This window comes from Camelus bactrianus, chromosome X (assembly GCF_048773025.1).
Source record: "Camelus bactrianus isolate YW-2024 breed Bactrian camel chromosome X, ASM4877302v1, whole genome shotgun sequence".
Classification (NCBI taxonomy): Eukaryota; Metazoa; Chordata; class Mammalia; order Artiodactyla; family Camelidae; genus Camelus; species Camelus bactrianus.
In genome coordinates, this window is record NC_133575.1 from 5,318,955 (window position 1) to 5,344,691 (window position 25,737).

Consider the following 25,737-nt stretch of genomic DNA (forward strand, 5'->3'; position numbering starts at 1 on the left):
TAATGTGAATTCACACACACGCCCACAGACATGCACCCCCAAGCTACAGACGAACACAGGTGCCCCTCGGCCCCTGGGCCCCGTGTCTTACCTCACAGAAGCTCTGGCACTGCTGCTTCCGCAGGTCCCAGGACGCCTTGCAGGGCTCCAGGCACTGGGAGAGAGGAACGAGGGAAATAAATTGGTAAACACGGTCAGGAAACAAAGCGGAAAAGGAAAGGACCCGCTTGGGCGCCATCCTCACTGTTCGGTGCCTACTTTCCTTGGTGATTTTAGGAAATCTACCTAATCAGAGGCTCACGTTAACCATGTGTCCCAGGGCTCTGAGCGAGAGCATCACTACAGAGCGGGGACAGCTGGACGTGTGTTTCAACACGGCTGAAAAGGAACAGCGGCACAGTCTGGCTGGAGGTGACATCTAGGAAAAGGTGTGACACTGCCTGGCAGGCACAGCGACTTGGACAGGAGATATTGTTTATTCAATAACAAATATCTTCTAAAGGCTGCTGTTACAGATCAATGTTTTCTTCTCATAAACGTCAATAATAACTTGCTTTTACTTTGGCTGTGGGGTGGGGGGTATAGCACGTGCTTGGCGGGCACGAGGTCCTGGGTTCAATCTCTAGTGCCTTCGTTTAGGGGGAAAATATATATATATATATATATGCTCTTCTGTAAGTGACTGAAGTATTAAATATATGTATATACATCTCACACATGTTAAGTTATGTCTTTATGTCAGTGAATCCAACATTTACCCAATTTAAGTTCTCTATTAAAATATATTGAATATGCTGAACACAAGATTCTGACATGCGAGTTTCAGAATAAAGTTTGAATATGTATATTTTTATATGTAAGAAATTTAGTATTACATATAATTTATACTTATACTCAATAATTTATATGTATTTTAATAAATCAAAGATAATACCCAGGATCCATTGTTCAGTCACAACTGTGACAATAAACAGTAACAGAACTGAATGAACAAAGTGCGTATGTCAAATAGTACTGAATAAACAATAGCACAGAATGATAAACAGTAACATTGAATAAACAATGTAAATACAGCTTATTAATACATACACAATGCATAATTATCACACAAAACATAGTAGCAGAGAGCACTATATATACTATCTGTATAATACATTGTAGGAAGAGGCCTCACGATGGAAATTGTTACATTCATATGAATGGACATCATATTCTCAAAATTACATTTCAACACAATTTTTAACTATTAAATTATTAATGATTAAAAGCTAATCATCATGTATCGTTAAATGTCGGTTGTCTAAATAACTGGCATACCCCTGGCTCCCAGAGGCTCGTGATTATTTTATCTGTATGACTCTTATTTCATTATTGATTAATTTTCCAATTGAGATCAAAATTCTCAATTAAATTTCTGACATGTATAATGTAGAATTCAGGATATACACCTGTGCTATTCTTTCACTCTACTTTCTAGTACCCTCCCTGTTTTAAAATAAAGATATAGTTTAAAAGATAAACTGGAAAACTCTATGGTGAAATTTAATTTTCAAATATCCATTGCTATTTTTTTCAGTCAAAAATGCACATATGAAAACAAACCACTGCCTGTGTATCAAGTGTCCATCTGTCACGGCCCTGCTCTCACAGTGTGATCAGTGACCAATAATATAAGCATCACGCTGTTGTTTATTAGAAACGCAAGCCTGTGAGTGGCCCCCAGACCTACAGAGTCATAGTTCTGCAATCGGGGCCCAAGAATCTCTTCCAGCAAGCTCTCCTGGAGATCCAGATGCTACACTGAGCTTTAAAAAGAACTACCTTATTGTGGAGAGCATTTCCCAAAATATATATGTATCGAATCATCACACTGTACACCTTAAACTTACACAATGTGCAATTAAAATTATACAATGCGTGTTATGTCAACTGTATCTCAGAAAGGCTGGGGAAAAAAACTGCTGTAGAATTTGATGGAAAACAGTCTATGATGTCACTTTCTTGTTTCATGCACGTTACATTAAGAATTGATCTATTTCTTATGAAAGTATTCTAGATGTCATATTCTTTACTGTTGCATATGAACAATTTGTCTTTAGTTATTTTAATTTTAAAACCCTGTGCTCTTCAGTGATTCTTTCCCAAGACCTCTATGAGCTTGTCCCAAGTTTATCTGTATTCACTTCTCCCAAGCATGCTCTAAAACAAGTGTACAATTTTTCACCCCTACAACAATTCTAAATTTTTTGAATAGCAAGGAAATAATCTTGAAACCTGTCTACCTTACGCATTCCCTAGAGTCAGTCTCGTTTCCTAAAGGTACACCCAATGCCTTACCCTCAGAGCTATCCTTATGCGTGTCAAGACGTTGGCTCCCAGCCAAAAAAAATTTAGTCGTCATTTAATAAATATGCTTAGATCTAATTCCTTCTCAAGAGCACTTAAAATGAATAAATGGCACTCTTTAAAACACCTTGCAACTTTGTTCATTTGGAGAAGCGTCGCACGATGGAGAAGAACCAACCACTCCACAAGATCTGGGTTTTTTCATGGACAGACGTTCAGCAACTTACAAGTTAAGTTCTCTGTCACTTCATTCAGGAAACATCCAACAAGCATTTGTTCCCAGATAAAAACTGTTCAGTGCAATGAGGCTAAAAACATCTCAAAATAATAATGCAATTCTTGCTTTCTGTCACTGCTGAAAATGTAAATTTGGAAAACACAGTATCACATGCATACGGTTACACTTTCACAACTACAGGGCATGAAAAAGTCAGTGCTTTGTGATAGCCACCATTCCAAGTCAACCTGGAGAACAAATACCTTATACGAAACAGGTGTTGTTTACAAACATGGGTATACTTTTAAAATGCTAACGGCAGCAACACATACTGCACCTCTCCTTATTAATCGAACCTGTTAGCATCGGGTATACACAACATATTTAAAGTTCTGTTTCAATTGCATGCTTTCCTGATTTCCAGTAACCACTAGTCAGTAGCATCTGAAGATATGTTTCAAAATGCTATTAATGACGGCCAACATTTTCTTTCAGTAATCCTCTGTGAAAACCGCCTGACCAGAACAGCCCAGATGGGGACACCTGAGTACATCTCTGTAGGATAAATCTGCGAAATCTCTATTTTTTTATGGGGCTGTTGTCCAGGTAAAATGCATTCAACAAAAGACAGAGAGGAAAAAAGTGACAGCCATTTGTCTCACACTTAAAGCAAGAAGAAAACACGTCCTTTTTCTCCGAGGAATCGTAAGAAAAGGTAACATTAAATAAATAAAACATAAAGTTTTGCCCCAAAAAAGGGTAGCCCTAAATCTCTCTTCCATGAGAGAAAAGAACAGGAGAGAAATAACACTACAAGCAGACAACTGCACATTTGAGGACCGTGATTATATATTGCCTCAAACTACAAAGAACAAAACAAAAAACAAACAAAAAAAAAACCAAACAATAATCAAAGAATATTTCAGCAAGTGTTTCAGGCTTTCAAGTTTAGGACGATCAGCTGTTTGAAGTCATTTCCTCCTAGGCTATTGCTTCAGGCTCAATGAAGAAAAACGTCAAATTTCAGAGAAATTTTTAAAAAAAGGTTGAGCCAGCTAATCCCACAGGTCATCATTTGGAATGTAGGTTATCAATTATTTTTTACTTAATCTAGGAAGACACACTCGCAATAGCACTTGCTCAGGTGACAATTCTACATTACATTTATGTTTTAAACAGTCCAGTAGTAAACATGTTCATTCAGTGTCCCACTGGGATGTAAGGTGCACGAGCACAGACTTTGTGACATTTACTAAAGTATTCTTTGCACATTGTAGCAGCTCAGAAAACACCTGTGAAATAAATTTATTGATAAATTTAAGTGTTTTTATAACCAGCACTTAAGGTTGAGACACCCAGATATTTCCAGGGACCAAGCAAATAATGACTACGAGTTATGGGGGTAAATATCGGATAACTGGGAGTGTGAGGAAGGATGGTACACTGGGGAGCTCACCTCAAACCCAGGAAACAACCGTTCCTCACTGCCTCCGCTTCTTGTCCAGAATCGCCTGGCACTCAAACTTTACAGAGAAGCCAATGACACAGAATGCCTGTAAACCCGCCCAATGTTTAAATGTACTGCCCTACACTGTACAGGTCTTTTTTAGTGTAATTTATTTACGTCATAAGATACGCAATAAATTATTTTAATTGCTCGAAGGAAGTGGTTCTGAAATGGGAGTGATTCTGTATTCCCAGGGGACATGTGGCAATGCCTGGAGATCACTTGTTTGTTTGTTACGACTGAGGGGAGAGGCACTGGCTTCTTGTAGGTAGAGCCTAGGAAGTCTACTTAAATTCTGCAACGTGCAGGAGAGCCCCCCTACCCAATAAAAAAAATTGTCTGGCTCCAGATGTTGACTGTGCCAAGGTCTAGAGTTTGTGAACAACATGCAACAGAAATGCAGTGTGTTAACCACAGTAACAGGGCTGATCCTGAGAAACGACTTCCCCAGGATGGAGGAGCAAATGCTACTTAGGACTACGAGCTCTCATCACGGAACAGTTCTATGTAATCTGGTCACACTCGCCCTTCTAAAATACAGTTTTGAAAATGTGAGGTCCCTGATACAAGTAGTCAATAATTATCAAGTGAAACCCAAAATGTATGGTTTTACATTTAAAACATCTGGTCAACCAGCAAATCATGTCTAACCATCTTCTTCAACCTCGTATAAATTGTTTCCAGTGAAGCTGGTTGCTTTTCTCTTCCCCAAACCCAGGATCCTTTCCAATTCCAGTTTATTACTACATTTTTTTCTTAAAGAGAAGCCATTCAGTCCTTCTTCACTCAGATCAGTAGCTGCTTCAAACCATCTAACTTTCACCATTGCTGTCCACACAGTGCACGCTGACTTCCTCTCTCTGCAACCATGGAGCATCTAGGGTTTCTGCCAAGAATCCTCACATTTCACTTTTGACTGATTTGTGGAGTCTATGACTTGTACTGAAGTGACACAACCTTCAGTTGCTCTTCAGGAGGGAGTGTGCCTGCTAACCCCCTTGCAATCCTTCACGAGGTGCATGGGACTGAGCAGGCAAATGAGGGGACGGAGTCTAGAACTACCCAAGAGCAGGACCACAGTGCAGCCAGCACAGAACAGGGCAATGGGAGCTCCGGTGTGAGCCCCAGCTCTGCCACGTGTCTACTCCACAGCTGACCAACATCACATCTACTCTTGAGCCTCGGTTTGCTAACTCAGATATGGGCACACAATCCCCCACGTTAACTCACGGAGCTATCACTGAACATGAAAGAGTGCCAGAACCTTTACAGATGTATGGAGCACGCTTAAAACCATCTGTTCCACGGTGCCTCACAACAAAGCCACGCGGGAACATAAAATTAGGTACTATTATCCTTACATTTTGCAGAGAGGGAACTGCAGTTTAGCGAGGTTGAGGAAACAAAGCATGTGACAATGGTTGAGACTGTGGGAATTAGAATTTGGACCCAGGCTTTGGCACATCCAAAGGAATGTTATTTCCACCATGAAGCACTGCTCTATGCATGCCACATGCTGCAAGGATTTAATGAGATGATACGTGTGAAAGGGATTTAGAAACTGAAAAGTACTTCGCAAATCCAAGAGATGACTAATTATTACCATCCCAAGGAGGACTCGGCTCCAGGAAGCTCTAGGTCCTACAAATTCCAAGGTGTTTATGTACACCACCAGCAGAGAGATCCAACTCTTATCAGCCAAAGTACTGACGAAGAGGGAAATGATTGATATTGCTTTGGTGAACTACCATCCGGACAGCTTGGCACAAAATCCCATACCTTATATTTAATTAAACACTCTCATAAAAGTACAGCAACAGAAATTATATCATCTGCACAGCAACCACCAAAAATTCTGAAGCAAAAAAGTTCCCTATAAGATACAAATGTCCACACATGCCCAATCGTCAAGGAAATAGAACCCATAATTACATTACGCTGAACAGACGGAACCTAACATTAAAACAAAGCAAGTAGAACTCCATACAGCTCAACCTGCTCAGACTAACATCTGCTAAATCAGCAAATACGGATTCATATTTCCTTTGTGCAAGGTGCTCATCTATTCAGTAAGGAGGGGAGAAATCTGGTCAAGATTCATTCTGCCCTAAAGTAGCCTATAATCTCCATGGGAGGGAAGCATGTGGATAAAGCAGGGGACAGCAATGAAGCACACAAGAAATGACCGAAGAATAACGTCCCATAAGAAACTGAAGAAGTGATACGTAGCTCCACGTGGGATAACTGGAGAGCATTTCACAGAACGGAGGGCTCCTGAATTAGCTTGGCAGGGTGAGGAGGACTTGAGCATTGTCAGTAGATTCGGGGCCAAGACAACACTGTAAGTAAGTGGGGGCACCAAACGTTCTCAACCCACTCAGAAATGACCTGACCATGCCAATAAGAGGGAGGGTGCAGGAGACACAAACACAGGGAGAGACGTGGAATTAAGTGTTTAACACGACGAGTCTGGGGTGTGTAGTGCATGTGCAGGAAGGGATGCCCGCCAAGCTGCTGGAACTGTGGACATGGTGTTCTGGAGAAAGGGGAAGCTAGTGATGCGCATGTGCAAGTCTCTTTTCTCTTCCTCCCTACATCATTCATTCCTTTCATAAATATGTACTTAATTTCATTACCACAGTGTCATGCTAAGTGGTGTGTCTGCTAGATTTATGAACTCTGCACACACACACACACACACACACACACACACACACACACACACACACACTATGAAGACTGGCGCGTCTAGACTGTGGGGGACTGGGATAGGCAAGAGCTAGAATGGTAACACGGGACGTCTCATGGTTCAGGAAAATGTTCTTGTTTGCTCCACTTCGCTCCCTCTTTTTGCATCTGTGCACGAGGAGACTGAAACGTGAGGAGACGCGAAAAAGAAGAGAGGGGGACACACTGGCTGGCAGAAAAGAAGGGTCAGGTGAACGGGGTCTGATTGAAGACGCAGGACAAACAAGAAATAATCAACATACAAGGTCCCAGGGAAAGCTGCAAGGCTTATGACGTGGGAACACAGAATTTCAGAAAGGCAAGGAATCTCTGATGGCATAGAATCCAACCCTGCATTTTCCAGATTTGGCAACTAAAACAGCTTCACAGCAGCAATGGCTGGGTTGCAGCATTTAGGTCCACGGCTCCAGCTGCGATTGGACACAGGCCATTCAATTTGCTGTTCGGCTTAGCGGATGTAAGAATTTGGATGCAGAGATACATGCCAGTGGTCATGAGTCACACATGCCAGCCAGTCACAGGTTTCCAACGTGGTGAGAAAGTGCTGACAATTAGATATGGGTCCTTCCAGGTACAATTCTGGGGCTGGGCCTGAGGGGTCTTGAGTGGATAGACCACACAGTGAAGGACACAGAAACTGATGATCCCAGTCAGGTCTGAGGTTTCTGATATATAAAAGAGTAACAGTTGCCCAAGAGGATTCTTTGGAAATAAACATTTTAATGACAACACTTTTAAATGTTTACATATAGTAGACGCTCCATGAATCTGGTCCCCTTCCATTTCCAGAGGACCATAAAGGAGAACTGATTTTCATTCTTTCACATTTCCCTGATATCTACCTTCTTCCTTTTAATTGAAGAAGACAAAGTTCTTTTAATTCTGGTCTCTCAAGCACTTTCCAATAATTGTTTTTAAAGTGCCATTTTGGGGCCCAAATTACGACAGTTGTGCACTGTTCTTGTCTGTGTGGGCAGAGGTGGATTCAGAAGGGAAAAAATCTAAGGCTACAGCCCTGCACGTTTTACAGAACATATGGTATGGTTTCACAAAAAAATTTTCTGTTGAATAATAAAAAGTCAAATAGTGATTTATAGTTAATTTTTGTCTGGATGGTTGCCTGGATGTACAGAATAAATTTGGAGTTTCACAGAAAATATTCACTTTTCTGTTCATACAGGTCTGTACTCACCACATATAATAATACTATCGACAGAAGTTTCCAAAGACCTCTTCTGTTTTCTGAATTAATAGCAGCACGTTTCTCTGGGAAACTGTAGATCTGTTTTTTAGATAGAAGTGGGTTTTCCCCCCAATATAGTTCCTAAAATATGTGCACCGTACTGTCTTTAGAATTATTCATGGACTTTCTCCAGTTCTCAATTGGTCTAGAAATTGTTACAATCCTGTGTGTGGAAAAGTGCACTGTGTCTTGCCAAAATAATGAAATCTTTTGGCGGACAGCCCATGAAAGTACAGTTGAACAATCATCAGAGCCTAAACCACAGAGGATTAGCAAGCCAACCCCGGAGAGCAATGTCACGCCTCAGATATCTCCAATCACAAGCCAACTTTCTCTGAAACATTCACAGGATAATTACTCTCCCTCATGATGTTTATCAAGAAACCTGGGCCTCGTTTCATCACAACCATCTCTCACAATAAAGGGAGTTCTAACATTAAGAGTTCTTTTTAGTTTCAGCAAAACGTGTTTAGAAACAAACAGTTAAAATGGAAAAAAAGAAATGAATCCAGGAAGTTATCATCGGAAGACCCTCCTCTCACTGTGTCCTCTCTCATGGGAACTGCACCATTATGCATTCCACGAAGTTTTTTGAAATAGATCCATCAGGGAATTCTGTTCCACTGAAGACGAAGCACATGTCCTCAGCATCTCGATTTTCCTCCTGACCTGCTATGGCATCTTGGCACAGTGCTCAAGTGTCAAATAATATCCCCATGGTTATTTCTCAAATGAAAAAGATATTATGCATACCTGTAACTTATATAATATTATACATCAACTATACTTCAATTTTAAAATTTTTTAATAAAAATTTTTTAAAATATAAAGGCTAAAAGGCCATTAATAATGAGGAGAAAGTGACAGCTTTACAGTGGGGAAACCTGGAGAAAACACCGTAACTGAGTGATAAAGGAAACACCTCCCGGGGAAAGCCACCTGGTGTGCCCCTGGTTTTAGCACAGCAGCATCACCACTGAGGCAGCGTCCCTGCGCAAAGAGCAGAACCTGACTCCAACCACAAGGAAATATCAGACAAGCCCAGAATGAGGTGCCTTCTACAAAGCAACAAGCCTCTGGTCTTCAAAGCACCAGTGGTGTGAGAGGCAAGGAGGGTCAAAGATTGCTCCCAGAAGAAAGGACACTAAAGTTGTGTGACAACTAAATGCAAGCATGCTGATGGGTCGGATCCTGAAGCAGAGAAAACAATGCTAGACAGGGCATTACTGGCACAATTAGTGAAATTTAAACGCAGACCAAATATGGGGTCACAGAAGTACATCAACGTGAAATTCCCTGTGTTCGAAAGTTCCACAGCAGTTGTGGAAGAGATATATGCTGAACAATTTAGGGGTAAAGGGTCATGGTGTCTGCAACTTTTTTTAAAAAATGGATGGAAAAAATAACAATTATAAGTACTCTGAAAAAAAGAAAGAGAATGCGGTAAAGCAAGTAGAAGTTAACAACTGATAAATCTAGGTTGGGGTCAACAACTCGAAAGCAGGACCCAAATGTGACACACCATCTGTTTTTGCAAATAAAATCTGGTGGAGGAGGTGGGTCTGAGGCGTGTCCTCTGGTCTCTCCTCGCACAGCTGCCTTGTGAATAAGCTTGCTTGGCCACAAACGTCGGCCTGCATCTCAGCAGTTGGCAGGCTGCGACGCAAGCAAATGGACCTGGTGGGACAGTCGTGCCCTGCTGTAATTTGACCCAGAGGACACATGTCTAGAAACATCACCCTGGCTGTACTGCATCAAAAAATCTGAAGAGGCTGCTTCGACTAAAACTTTCCCACTGCCGTGGTATCTTTCAAAAAGAAGCAGTTGTGCCTCTCAGTGCTGCGGAGATGCAATGGAGTGGAATGAATGAAACAGAGGAGTTGTGGAAAGTGTCAGAAACAGTATTCTCACCGTCACTGACGAGCTAAGACTTGTTCCTGAGGATGATTCTAACACTAAAGAAAGAAGTAGCAATTCCGTGCCTCGGAGGAGCATTATTTTCTAGTCTCATCTCCAATGGCAAAAGCTGGACAGCTTAAATCTGCATCTTGAAAGCATCTACCACACTGGTCTGCATTTTGGTCCCAGAGAACAGAAAGGAGAAAACATTGTCTGCCGGCAGCCAAGATGCCGGAGGAGAAGGAGTTCCTTTCACGAACACGCCAAAATCACAGCTAACTACAGAACAACCATCGACCACAAAGACTGGAATCTACCAGAAAAGGACACATTTCCTACCAGAAAAGGACACATTTCCTACCAGTAAAGGACACATTTTCCTTAAGTAAAGACATAAAGAAGGACCCACAGAGAGATGGGCAGGAGGGGCAGACTCGTGATATAATCAAACCCCACACCCCTGGGTGGGGGACCCACAAACTGGAGAACAATTATATCACAGAGGCTCTCCCAGGAGTGAGAGTTCTGAGCCCCACGTCAGGCTCCGCAGCCCAGGAGTCAGGCACCCCCAGAGCACTTGGCTTTGAAGGCCAGTGGGGATTAACTGCAGGAGCACGACAGGACTGGGGGAAATAGACTTCACTCTTAGAGAACGCACACAAGATGTCCGACTCATCAGCACCCAGGGCTAAAGCCGTCCTTCCACAGGAGCCTGGGCCAGACCTACCTACTGGTCTTGGAGAGCCCAGAAATAAACCCACCCACTTACAGTCAATTAATCTTCGACAAAGGAGGCAGGAATGGACAATGGACAAGAGACAGTCTCTTCAGTAAGTGGTGCTGGGAAAACTGGACAGCTGCCTGTAAAAGACTGAATTTAGAACATTCTCTAACATATATAAGAATAAACTCAAAATGATTAAAGACCTAAATGTAAGGCTGAATACTCTAAAACCCCCAGAGGAAAACAAAGGCAGAGCACTCTTTGGCATAAATCGCAGCAGTGTTTTCTTGAATTCGTCTCCTCAAGTAAAGGAAATAAAAGGAAAAATAAACAAATGGACCTAATTAAACTGAAAATCTTTTGCATAGAAAAAGAGACCATTAACAAAACAAAAAGAACCTATGGGATGGGAGAAATTATTTTCAAATGATGTGACTGACTGACAAGGGATTAATTTTCAAAATATACAAACAACAGCTGAAACCCAGCACCAACAACAAAAAACCCAAACAAACAAAAACAAATAACCCATCAAAAAATGGGCAGAAGACCTAGACATTTCTCCGAAGAAGACACGCAAATGGCCAACAGGCACATGAAAAGATGCTCAACATCACTAATTATTAGGGAAATGCAAATCAAAACTACAATGAGGTATCACCTTCCACCAGTCAGGATGGCCATCATTAAAAAGTCTACAAATAATAAACGAAAGAAACATTGCGTAGAAAAGGGAATCCTCCTGTACTGCTGGTGGGAATGTAAATTGGTGCAGCTACTATGGAAAACAGTATGGAGGTACCTTAAAAAACTGAAAATAGACTTACCATAAGACTCAGCAATCCCACTCCTGGGCATATATCCGAAGAAAACTCTAATTCAAAAAGGTAGACGCACCCCAATGTTCATAGCAGAACTACTTACAATAGCCACGACATGGAAGCAACCTAACTGCCCACTGACAGATGACTGCATAAAGAAGACGTAGTATATGTATACAATGAAGTATTATTACTCAAGCACAAAAAAGAATGCAGTAATGCCATTTGCAGCAACATGGATGGACTTAGAAATTAGATCATACTAAATAAAGTAAGTCAAAGACAAAGGTCATACGATATCAGTTATATGTGGAACCTAAAAAAAATGATACAAATGAACTTATTTACAAACTAGAAATAGACTCAGACATAGCAAACAAAGTATGGTTACCAAAGGGGAGAAGGGGAGGGGGAGAGATAAATTAGGGGTTTGGGATTAACATATACACACTACTATTACATAAAACAGATAAACAACAAGGACCTATGGCATAACAGTATCCAGTATCTTGTGATGACCTATAATGCAAAAGAATCTGAAAAAGAATATATATATGTATGTATATGTGTGTGTGTGTATATACATATATATATTTGTTGTGCATCTGAAACTAAGAAGATTGTATGTTTTGTCTTTTTTTGGGGGGGAAGCAATTGGATTTTATTTATTTTTTAATGGAGGTACTGGGGATTGAACCCAGGACCTCGTGCATGCTAAGCATCTGTTCTGTCACTGAGCTATACCCTCCCCCTAACACAACATTGTAAATCAACTATACTTCAATGAAAAAGGTTGTTTAAAATTTATTGGAACACAGCCACATGCACTCCTTTATGCACTTGTATATGTGGTTGCTTTTGTGCTACAAGAGCTGAGCTGAACAGCTGCAACAGTTTGCATGGCCAAGAAAGGCAACAACTAGTCCTTGTCAGCACGTTTTGCTGTACCCTGATTTAGAGGAAAGGTATATGAAAGTTCTTTGTACTATTCTCGTAACTTTTCTGAAGTGTTTAAAATCAAGTTACAAATTAAAAATCAGTACATCAAGTAATGTTAAAATTACTCAAAATCTCAAATTTTCTTCAACAGGCATCCTTGAGCTCTGTTATGGGCATATATCTACAGAGGAAAGGTGATTTTAAAAATAGCAAAGTGGCTATAAACAAGCTGTAAGAAGAAATGGAGACAAATGCATTAGAAACAAATGCTTGAGGTATGAAACCCCATCCTGACTAGATGGCATATCTTCCCACAATGTTTAACAAGCACCTTCTAGGCTTTGTAAAGTTGTATCTACCAGGTTCTATAAACAGGTGGTTAACCACAGCCTCAGGAACCCTAAGGGTCCTGAGGCCAGAGCAGCCCCAGGCGTCCTGGGGTCCCAGGGTAATTCCACGGAGGTTGTGTGAAGACCCCAATCATCCTGACTCTGTCTTGGTTTCTAATTATAAAGCACAGGAAACGAGTTCATTCAGCCATGTGGTCCAGTTCACCTCTGAGAATGTCCCTCCTTCCTCTGTCTTAAATAAACCCTTTTTGCAACATCAAAGCAAAGCATTTCTCACAGTGAAAATAGGAAATGAGTATAACCTACTTATTTTGCCATTGCAAACAATTCAATGACACATCCTGGGCATTGATTCGCCTTCAGGAGTATTTGCACTTGCTGCGTAAAGTCATACAGAAATTCTAAAATCAGCAGAATCAGCCCATCTCTATTACAAATCCCCCGAGGAAAAGCTGACGTTCGTGCCTGGCCAAGGCAGGGACGTAAAGGTTCTTCTCCCTCAGATGAGGAAACTTAGGTCCTAACTTGAACATTTTCCTAAAGACACTGGAGAAGTGACCCTCAGTGGGAAGTGTACCACAGAAGCAGATGGCTCAGTCAGATGACGTCCACAGACAGCCTCTCCTCCGGGAAAATTAAAAATGTGCATTTCACCCGTGTGCTCAAAAACTCAACGACGGCTAGAAAAAATATTTTCTCTGTGTCATTTCAAGACCAGAAAGTGTAACACGCACACACGTGTACACTTTTTGTTATAGTCTGATCACAGCATCTGTATCCTTTGCAGGTACCAAATCAACCACTCCCTTTCTCCCATGTGACCCCCAGGTAATCAGAATACCTCAGGGAAGCTGTCATTGCCGTTAGTCAGACATTCAGGCTGAATCAAGAGCCATCTCGTGCTTCCATTCGGTCCGATTCGGCACAGCTCCACGGGAGTCCCCTGTCACAGCGGGCTGTGTGGGCTTAAACAGCCAGGCGCCACCTCCCTGCTGAAAGGCAGAACTGAATCCGCACAGCAGGGTCCTGACATGGCTGAGGCCCAGGTTAAGGGGCTCCTCCCCGACATGCCCCAAGCTGAATGGAGATTAGGACTTCTCTCCCTTCATGCCACATTTAAAAGCTTAGGCCAGTCTAGCGTTGATCCTCATCTCCGTATATATTTTTCCTACACACTTTCTTAACATCACACAATTCTTAAGAAATCGTGTAATTGGTGATGTTGGAGAACCGTGTCAATCGTGTTCCCAAGCTGGGTGGCCTGCTGTCTTTTCCCCCTGAGTTCCTGGACTTACAAACTGTGGCGTACGTCATGGGAGTCACTCGGTTTTGCAAATGTGCCCCTATGTTAAGCCTCTCAGAGCTACTTAAAAAAAATTTTTTTTATTGTAGTCAGTTTACAATGTGTCAGTTTCTGGTGTACAGCATATTTCAGTATCTTATTTGTACTATGTGCTCTGGGTTAGTAAGATTGTTTCTATCAGCAATACGTAAGAAGGGCCTAGGTAGACAGACACTGTGGCCAATTAATTTCGAGAAATTGAATCTACTTGTCTGAGAGGTTAGTGATCGTGGCAGGTACTAAGCAAGAATGCAGGAAAGAAGCAAATCCTTACAGTCACGTTGTCCAGAGTGTCAGCAGTAACCTTTTTCACATAGATGCAGCCTGTTACACTGACAGCTTAATATGGATCTCTGGGGTTCGCCTGCCGACACTTCCAGCTCCAGGAAGACACGGCATGCTCCTGAGAGGACCAGCGAGCCAAAGCTTGTGAGGATGCCCGTCTCCTGTCTCCTGTCTCCTGTGCCAGATCAAAGCACCCCAGCTTTGTCGCCAGTAAAGGGCCTCTGGGACACGAGGGCATCTCTGAACAAACCCATTCACGCAGGCATAATGTGGGAGGTCCGCTCAAAATTAACGATTGAGGTGTAATTTTCGTTACTTTACAGAAGCTGAAAAGAAGACACTGGGGAGGAGGCTGTGGAGTAGTTGGGGTGGGGGACCCTATTTATATAGAACCTATTCGGTCTTTCAACCCATACTCAGAACTTGCACAATCTCACTTGGATATTTAGCTTTATTCTCCCTTCACCCCCAAAAGAGTGATATTGAGGTTCTTGTGTCCGATGGAATTCCTTTATAATGAAGTAACAATTAAAGTGACTTGTGTGCCCAGTCAAAACTAACAGCAAGTGCAAACTTAGCAGGTCTGGATCATCACGAAGGTTCGGTAATGATTCAGATTTTCCGCAAGGGCTAGGAAAGCCTTCCTTACACCGTGGGCAAGGCGGACACAGGTTTCTTAGCTGATTTCCTCTCATGACTCTTTTGACCTGAGACACAATTAAGAACCAACCAAAGAAGTTTCCTTTTGTTTTGCACATCACAACTCAGCAAATTCAACCCCGTTTGGTGAAGTCTAGGCTCACTTTTTCCACTCATTTATTCAATCATCAGTTGCTCTGCGGAACCAAAAAGTGCAGAAGACGAAGGCATTTTGCATCATCTTGAGTAGTGGTGCCCAACATAATGCATGAGTGGAAATGCTGTATGCGTGCACGGCCCAATATGGTAGCCATCAGTCAGAGATGAGAGACATACATGACCTATAATATGGTGAGGGCTTGAAATCTGCCCTGTGTAACCAAAATACTAAAGGTTTAATTTTACTGCATTTTAATTCATTTAAATTTACACAGCCATATGTGGCTAGTGACCACCAAATTGGAGAGGACAAGAGTGTTAAAAGAAAAGTACAAGAGTTTGCCTTCAGCATCCATTATACACTCCCTCTAGTGGGAAAGGGAATAAAGTACACTTCCCAGATGACCTTATCACTAAGATTCTGAATTTAATTTGGCTATGCTAATGAACGCACTGATGCAGCATTTGAAGGCAGAAGTGAAGCAGAAGGTGTTTTTCTTGCCTGTCCCGTGTTCACTGTCTCTGCTGTTCAGAACCACAGTGGAAGAGTGAAGATTTTCTGCCTGTAGTCCTCAAGTCCTCAGCTTCCTGGATGTCTCCTGGGGAGACTTCACTGGGGGGGGGGGGGGATGCTGGGCTCTGAGATAGTTGTTCCCGAGAGGCCTCAGAGCCAGCGAGAGGTCAGCTCTACAGTGCACTGGAGTCATTTCTGCAGGTCTGGATAGAGCCCCTTCCTTCAACACTTCCAGTCATTTCAGGAGCACCAAATTCCCTGTATTAAATTCCTTCCTGTTTATGTACCTAGAGCAGTTTGTTTCCTGCATCAACGCTGGCTGACACAAGGGACTAAAGATGAGAGATGTGCATTCAGATTTAACCCCTATGCTATCAAAAACGTGAAGAATATAGCCATGGCTTCTCTGATTGTCTGCTGTGTCACCCGCGTTAATTTATAAATGGCCTTCACTTTGTTACCTATCTACCTTCCCAGTATGCGTATTTGTTGAGCCACATCTATGCGTCTGACACTGTGAGAGACACGGGGAAAACAGACACGGGGAAAACATGGGCACGTAAGACAGTCTGCCTGCTTCAGCCTTAAGTGTGCTGGAGGGCAAAATTAATCAAGCCATTAGTACACGTGGGATTGATGCTATAGAAAAAGGAGAGAAGGACCAGTGGGGACCACCTCCCCCTGGCACGGAGTTGGCCAGAGCTCCCTGGGTGAAAGGGATGAAGGGATGACTAGACAGAAAATAGAACAATGAGTAGGAAGAGAATGAGGAACAAAAGCAGTGGGATGTTCTTGTCGGATTTGATCTTCAGAAGCATGAAAATAAAGCTGTAAATTTCAGCAACGTAGATCCACCCCAAAGGTTTCTGCTGGTTTGTGAGATGAAAGGTGTTTGTGATTTATAACACACAGGCTACTCAGAGTAAGCTGTAGCTTTTGAGCAAAGAGAATCTGGGATCTTAGCAATCCTCAGAGTAATTGCTGAATGTGTTTCCAGAAGCACCACAGGCATGATGTCAAAGTGTAAAACGAAGGAAAGAAAGTAACTCTGTTATCGAAGAAATTTATGTTCCCTTTATCAGAGACAAATGATCCAGCTTCCGTTTCTCCAAATATCCAGCGCCATTTCTAGAACCAGTCCTTTAATGACCTAATAAATACAGCCTGGGAGAGAGAGCTGCTTTATGAAACGGTAAAATTCCTAAGTAAGATTTCATGCACTTGGAAAGAACATAGAGTCAGACACTCCTATATTATTACAGACACATGTGGTATTTATGACCTAGTTGGTATATTAAAGCCTGCTTTCTTCCATTTTAGAGGAGCTCAAAAATAGTCTCCCTCACACATGAAACTATTTAGGAAATTTTAGATAAGATGTACAAAGCCCATAAATCTGAGCAGGCAGCTCAGGGTAATGGCAGATGACTCCACTGGGCGGTGTAACTGCTGTCTCTATAATAAAGCCAAGGGTATTTCTCCCACAGGTTTTACGATTTTCTGCCCAATTCAGTTTGTTGTCCACTTGTGAGTTCATGAGACTGACCTAAAGCACGTTGAATCTGCTGAATAATGTAGCAGTGAACTCAGCCAAGACTCTGCTCAGCGATGGTAATGCAACCACATCACGGAGGGCCAAGCACGTCTGACTGATTCCTGGTGGCACCTAATAAGTGCACTTTTACACAGTGGGCGACGCTTCTCCTCTGTTTCTTTCATATGCTCGCAGCATCTCTACGTGTTTCTGCAAAACAGTAGAAACTCGTACCCACTGTATGAACTGTGCGTAGGAAATGCAACTGACTCGTATACAGACCGTATTTCAGGAGGCACAGCAAAGAAAAACAGAAGGGTGCCTTCTACAGGAAATGCAGTCTGCTCATTCCTCCTAGAGAGTCAAGACTAGTCCAGCAGGGTAAGTCCTTCCCACGAAACGGTGACCTTCTCTCGCTTTTATTTTTGGGAAATGGAGTTGCTGCCATTTGCTAATGAGGCAGACCAGGGACCCTCGTGTGCAGAGATGGCTCCCAGTACCCCCTCCAGCCCATCCACATCCAGAGTAAACTGGGAAGACGAAATGAGCTTGTGCCTGGTGGACGAGGACGATTCCTCAGGAGTTGACAGACCACCTAGCAGTCAGAGAAGGGGGGCAGGCCCCTTGGTGCGCTGCCATTTTGTCCTTTTGTCCATCCTCCCGGCCCTGCTTCCCCGCCCTCCTGCAGCACCATCACCGCTGCCTGCATGGCTAGGCAGCCAGAGGCAGGGCTTTTCACTCCGAATTTCACGGCCTGATAAAATGCAGGGGCTGTTTCCCTGGGGACCTGAAAGCCCTCCTTTGTGAGCGGGCGGAGGGTCAGGTTAAGTCCTGCGTTTTGGCAGCAGGCATCTGTTTGTCTTCAGCGAGGTCTCCCAACAGGAGGGAGGGAGGCAGGGAGGCCGGTTCAGAAAGCCCTCTTGGCAGGGCAACCCCCCTTCTGCCTGCACTCGACAGACATCAGGCACTTGTAAATCGGCTGCCCACCGCACCGATAGCCCGACCGAATCAATTCGATTAAGCCGTGAGACACTCAGCCTTCTCTCTCTTGCAGACTCAGCTCTCACTTGTTGCTTTAAGGGGGTGGGGAGCAAAGCATAGCCTTTTGCTCAGACTTTTTAATTAGCAAAAGGAACCTGTAAAACATCAGATTGGAAACATTGAAGATATTACTTATGGGGCTTTTTTTTTCTGCTTGCAATAAAATCGTAGAGCTTTGAAATTAATGCTTCTCAATTCAGGAAACTTGTTGGGCTATTAAGAGACGTTTGCTATTCTAGGCCGATAAAGAGCTCATTCTATCAAAAGAAAGTCTGTATGAGAAAGCTTTTGCGGAACATGATTAATCTTGGTTATTTCTGTAAGTCAAAGCTACAATTTCTACTCCAGAAGGAGACGGTCCCTAAAAACTTAAATCAATGAATATGACCCAGATCAGTAGTTCAAAAACAGAGTTTTCTAATGTCATTATAATTGGCAGAGTGATGCTTTCCCACTGTAACAGGACTGTACTTTGTCCAACACTGTTCTTTAAGATGATACTTCAGTAGATCAGCTTATATGAAGAAAAATAAGCATTTGTAAATTGGGAGGAAATTACTGGAAATAAGCGGGTTAGTCAGACACAGGGAATCCCAAAGACAAAGGAATTCTACAGGCAAGAAAGCAATAAAAAATAATATATTTGATGAATCTGAAGTCATTCTAAACATAACCGAGTACAGATACACACACACACACACACACAGCAAAGAAGTAAAAGCAATACATTGCCAACTAAATGAGGGGATAGTAATCAGATGTGTGGGAAGAGGGAAAAAGAGGCTTCAGGAAAGTGTCTGGTGAAATAGAATAGTGGTCCTAACATTCATCTTCTCATTAGAATATTTTATTTCCTGTGATCCACTTTTTCTCCCTTTTCTGTAAGGTGGATGCAATTACTCCAGCGTTCTTTTTAAAAGAAAGGCAATATGCATTGGAAAATTAACCCCCTTAACAACTGTCATCCTTCCTCACTCCATTAGAATATCATAAAGACAAACATCATATGATATCACTTATATGTAGAATCTTAAAAAAAAAGATACAAATTTTATTTACAAACCAAAAATAGACTCACTCACGGACTTAGAAAACAAACCATGGTTACCAAAGGGGAAAGGGCGGGGAGGGATAAATTAGGGGTTAGGGTTTAAAAGACACACATGGCTATATATAAAATCGATGAACAAGGACCTACTACACAGCATGGTGAACTGTATTCAATACCTCGTAATAACCTATAATGGAAAAGAATCTGAGAAAATATATGTATGTATATGTATAATTGAATCACTCTGCTGTACACCTGAAACTAACACTGTACATCAACTGCATGTCAATAAATTTTTTTTTAAAAAAAGAATATTATAAAGACAAAGTGCAAGACGTGAAAATCAGAAGATGGAAAAGCTAACCACACACACGGACACATACAAACAAATACACATGCTTTTGACTGGAAACCTTGTGGATTTCTTAAACCCAGAGAGATGCCACCTCTAGTACTAAATACAGAACCCGGTTACGTTCATGTGCCCATGGAATGTCACCTGACAGAACGACATAAATGGTGTGGATGTGTGGGGGCAGCCGACTCGTCTTTCCTCAAAAGTATTAACCACATCGCCCCTCATGCTGATTTAAGGTTAGTGTTTAGTGTTCCAAAAAGGCACCACTTTGGTTTTGTACTGTTGTCGTAGTCTTCATGTCAGACACTTGAGTTTTATTACATCAGGAATTTGCAATGTGGACCAACGCCGAAACAGAGTTTATATTCATATTATAACAGACGGTTCTACAATAAATTTAATGCAAAATTTTAAGGATAAACTAAGTCCAAGAGGTTTATAATCCCATCCATACCACCCAACATTTGTACATAAATCTTGGTAACAGCACTATTCATAGTAGTCAAAAAGTGGAAACAAGCCTCATGCCCCTTAAGTCATGAATGAATAAATGAAATGAAAATGCACAGTGGAATATTATTTGGTGATGAAAAGGGGTGGAATACTGACGAGATACTTGCTACAGTACAGATGAGCCTTAAAAACATTATGCTTAGTGAGAGACGCCAAATACAGAAAACTATGTATATATGATTCCATTTAAACAGAATGTTCAGAAGGAGCCAATCTACCCAGGAAGGAGAACAGATGAGGGCTTATCCAGGACTGGGGAGATGAGAGGGAACTGGGAGTGACTACTCACGCCCACAGTGTTTCACTGGGGGTGGTGTTTAAAATCGCCTGTAATTGTGCTGATGGCTGACTACACAACTCTGCAAGCACACGGAAAACCACTGAATTGTTCAAATACGTAAACTGTATAGCACGTGAATTATATCTCAATATTGTTACTATCTTTTATGTTTATACATTTACCAATATATAATTATATTAAGAACAATTCAAAATGAAAGTCATGTAAGTTAAAAATGTAGCAATCTTTAACTGTCCCATTTTGAAGAGATCCACATTGTCAGATGTGTCTCTCCCACTTGGTAGGCTGAGCATGAGACCAGTCTCTTTCAGAGGGTGGGCTGGGCTCCTCCTCACCCCTCACCAAGACGGGGACTAAGTAAGTCTGAAGGAGCACCCAAGAGGACGTGTCCATGCGGGCTCCAGGTGATGCTCATGCAGGCTGAACTTGAGGACCACGGGCCAATGACAGCAATTACTTCAAATCACACCGAGTCCAGAAAAAGACACTGGCCGTGTAAAAATGTGAAATCTTTCTAAAGAACTTTAAATGTTTCTACTTTCATGTTAATTCTGGAATAACTATTTTCCAGGCAGCATATTTAAACCACCCACAAGCAATAAATCTAGAAGATGCATGAAAACAATGAGGTTATCTCCTGCTTGATAGGACAGTCGAAACACTTTTTTTTTCCTCTGTGTCTGTCACCTGGAAAAAAATGACCTCTTGAAAATGAAATGGCTTCTTGAAAAACAGATAAATTGTAGACATACCCATGCAAGAACTGGCACTCATTTATTCATTCCTAACAGTGCATATGTTATCCAGGAAAGGTCTTTACCATGAAAAAAAAAAAAAATTAGGAGGTGTGTCTGCAATTTGTAACCACCAGATTCTCTGCTAATCAGTCAATGTAGCAAAATGATGTATGACCCCGAGATACAGGTGAACACGATTTTAAGCTTAAATCCAACATTGCACGACTGAATCTGGCCCTCCCATTCTCATACCATAAGACGACTCACCTTCAAGTACAAGTCCCTCGACATGCAAGCCCAGGTTCCTTGTGGGAGAAGTGCACTGAGGCAGAAGAGTACCTGGGAGGTGTGTGCAACCTCACATCGATGGAGGGTGGTCAACATGTCCAGCTGCCCAGGGGTGGAAGGAATGCCCACGCCCGCCTGACCCAGAAGGGTGAGCCGAAAGGCTTTCGGCAGAGGTCAGCAGCAGAGCACAAACCGCCTGAGATTTCCAACTGCCAGCCTTCCTACAGGAAGACTTCTCATGAAGCCCCTCTGATTTTGGAAAACGATCGACTGTTTCAAAACTCCCCATAATTCACTTTTGCAAAAGAGGCAAGAGTATCTTTAGCCATACCTAGGCCTCTAGCCTTATGGGAACCCTTACCTGGGGAAGGAGGGCACTGTGATAAGTGACGTCTATCACAGACTCTACTTTCCAAGTTAGCAAAGAGCAGAGGAGCAGCTGCTGACTTTGGGGACAAGAGTCATAAGCGTGGGACAGTCGCGGGAGACACCTCTAGGCGTGTGAGACCTGAATTCTGTAGGTCTAGCGGTTAGGGAGACTGCTGCTAGTACATTCAAGGGCTGTGAGAGAGGCTACTTGAAATGACGTCACACTTCTCAGCATGAACATAAAGGTAAGCAGTAACAGCCATCCTTCCATCTTTACTTGACAGCAATAAAAGCTTTATATCTTCTGTACATTGCAATTATTAGTAAAGTAAAGGCTACCCCTGCCCCCCCCCAAAAGGGAAAGTCTTGAAAACAGAATCCTATCTGAAGAGAACATGTCACACGGCATTTGCATTACCCCTGAGATCAAGGTTGAGGGCTTCACACCGATGTGGCACAATGTATCGCATGCTGAGAAAATCCGTTCTACCCCTGAGAGCAACATGAGCAGACTTCTGGTAAGAGATGCACTGTTCATCCTGAGGACACAGGCAGGGTTTCTCAGCCTTGGCACTGTGGACATTTGGGGTTGGATGTATCCGTGCTGGGGGAGGCTGAGCTGTGTCATAGCATGTTAGCAACACCCTTGACCCCTACCCACTAAATACCAGCAGCACCCCCACCTCCATCTGTGAAAACCCAATGTCTCAAAATACGGCCCCTGGTTGGAACCAATGGGAGAGGGTAAGAGCATGTTAACAAATCAGCTTAAAAGCATCACCACTGAGGGGAAAAGCAGTCAGAGCACGTCCTACTGATCCTGAATCAGAACCCTCATCTCCGCAATACAGACTTCTCAATAATATAACCCAGACTGAAACTCTGACGTGAGGTTACTACGAATAGGTTAGAAGCGATTCATGGTAACAATTCAAAGGATGAAAGAAAACAATAATAATTATAAGTAACAGTTGAAAGTAACTTCCGGGGTTGAAAGTATGTTCACACATCAACATGGCTCTGTATAATGCTTCTGTGGTGCTTTTGGAATATTTATGTAAAGAAGTCAAATCGGTTAGCTTTTTAGGGAACAGACTGTTTCCAGCTAGAAGCTACTTTAGAGATACTTCCCCTCTTAGAAGCAATAAGTAAATTGAGCTACTATGTTCAACCTCCTTGAGAGAAGACCTGGGATCTCCACGAAGATGAAGAAAAGAGGGAAAAATGAAGTGTTACATTATTGAAATTCCTCATTATGTTCTTTTGAGCCAAAGGAGCCCCTTAAAAACACACATTTTGATTGTATCTCATTTCAGCACTCAGCTCTGTTCGGTTCAGCCTTCTACTGGAGGGCATCAAATATCATCAAAACTTCCCATTTCCACAGAGCATTTGAAACCCAGTGAAGTTCATTAAATTCCAGTGACGTTATCAATTGTGAGATGAGCCAATTAAATTAATGCTTCTCAGGTTAATCTTCATAGCGGAAAATAATTTATATGTTTCCTTTAAAGTGGACCGATGTGACATATTATAATAGAATAATTATACGAAGATAATTTTATTACAAAGGAAACAAAATGCATCAGCTCAAGCAAATGCTAAAAGTAAGCACCTAATAAACATCGAAGCTAAGTTACTACTGGCCATAATTCTGGAGTCGAAAATAAGCAAAATAATTCAAAAGTGGGTAAATTTTTTTTTATCATTTTGCTATACCAAAGCCAAACTGAAGAATAAAAATTCTTTAATATATGTTAACTTTATATTCTTTGTATTTTGATTATATATTATCACTTCATACAGTTAAAGAACTATAGAAATTTGTTACTCTACTAACATTAAGTAACAATATTATATTGAATACTCTTACGAATCTTTAAAAGGACCAGAGTTACTAAACAGTGAGTTACTAAATAGTATATATGCTTATTTGCTTATTAATCTACTTTTTAATTTCCAGATATGTCACTGAATAGCCAGTGTTAACACATGTGCTCATTTACTTTTTAACACCCAGTTTTAATACACGCTTACAGACACATGGACATGTGGTATTTTAAGGGCCACTATACACAACCAGCTGCACCCTAGATGTTTAGTCAATAAAAACTGAAGCCAGGACTGAATATCCCCTTAGACAGCCTCTCTTTAACATAAAGAACCAAGCAAGGAATGGCACTATCCCAAGCCAGCATCTCCCTTATCACCAGACTCTCCGTTAAAACGGTGACTCTCCGTTAAAATGGTCCCAATAAATAAGGTTTAAAGACGTGAAAATCTACTAGAAAAATCCTACACTACCCTAGTCTATGTCTCTCCCAGGAATGCCACCTGAATTCCTCTAGCACCCCGAATATTTAAAAGGGGCTCATCCTCACCTTCAAGACATCCCGTGAAATGCAAATTCAAAACTATCCCAGCATCTCTAGTAAGTCAGACGTGGATGGAATCGTTGGGACAGGGAGTGAGAAAGAGAAAACCAAATGTAAGGATTCATAAATCATAAGAGCGAGCCAGAAGAGTCTAAAGGATCCCGTTTGTCTGCTGAGGACTTCAGGGCCCAGGGAGGTGGCGTACATGACTAACTCCTCAACATGACAAGACCAGGACTTGAAGACACCTCATCAAGTCCCGCCAGGCCCCCAAGCACTCACATGCCAGTCACAGCATCTTCCTGAGCCTTGAGAATGGACCTCCCAGCGCATCCCTACCTCCCCTTTCGCTTTTTTAATTTTTTTTTTTTTTTTTTACCACTGCCCCATCACTCTCTTCTCTTGTACGCATGAGGACAAGATGTGTGTCTCTGTTCTTGGGGATGCTGTGCATAAGTAGGAGGTCCTCCCTTGAATGAAGACAGCAGTACAGACCCAGCACCCTCCATCTGCACAGGACCAAGTCCTACCATTTAAAGTTCCTCACAAATGGGAATGGTCACCTCAAGTTTCAACAGCACAAAATGGTGCACCCACAAGTACCAGCCATTTCTTTCTTCTTTTTTTTTAAATTGAAGTACAGTTGATTTACAATGTTGTGTTAGTTTCTGGTGTACAGCATAGTGGTTTAGCTACATATACATATATATATTCTTTCTCAGATTTTTTTCTTTATAAGCTATTACAAGATATTGAATATAGTTCCCTCTGCTATACAATAGGTCCTTGTTATTTATCTGTTTTATATATAGTAGCTTGTATCTGCTAATCCCAGACACCTCATTTATCCTTCCCTTACCCAATCTCCCCTTTGGTAACCAAAAGTTTGTTTTCTGTGTCTGTGAGTTGTCTCTGTTTGTAAACATGTTCATTTGTATCATATTTTAGATTCTACATATAAGTGATATCATCTGGTATTTTTCTTTCTCTGTCCATCTTACTTCACTTAGTATGATAATTTCTAGGTCCATCCATGTTGCTGTAAATGGTATTATTTTATGCTTCTTATGGCTGAGTAGTATTCCATGGTGTATGTATATACATACACACCACAACCTCTTTACCCAGTCATCTGTTGATGGACACAGGCTGCTTCCATGTTTCGGCTATTCTAAATAGTGCTGCTGTGAACATTGGGGTGCATGTGTCTTTTCAAATCACAGTTTTCTCTGGATAGGGATGGCTGGATCATAGGAAGTACCAGCCACTGCGAAATACACCTTCTGGGGGCAGCAAGTGGCTGAGCCCTTTCCCTTGGCCCTGAGCTGGATTTCCCAGGACGCTCACCAAGTTGAAAGCTCAGGGCTCCTCACTCCATATAAGTCCCCTCCAAGGCCCTGGAAGACGACATCTTTGCAATGGGTTCACATATAAAAT

The 25,737-nt window shown here is 42.0% G+C and overlaps 1 protein-coding gene across 1 annotated transcript in view; it reads right to left on the minus strand.

Annotated features, from left to right (window-relative positions):
• ANOS1 (anosmin 1) overlaps positions 1–25,737 on the minus strand; it is a 170,331-nt gene that overhangs the window by 72,696 nt on the left and 71,898 nt on the right. Inside the window, exon 3 of the mRNA XM_074359111.1 lies at positions 92–154. Within this exon, the coding sequence (XP_074215212.1) occupies positions 92–154 (63 nt within the window). The remainder of the gene's footprint in view (positions 1–91; positions 155–25,737) is intronic.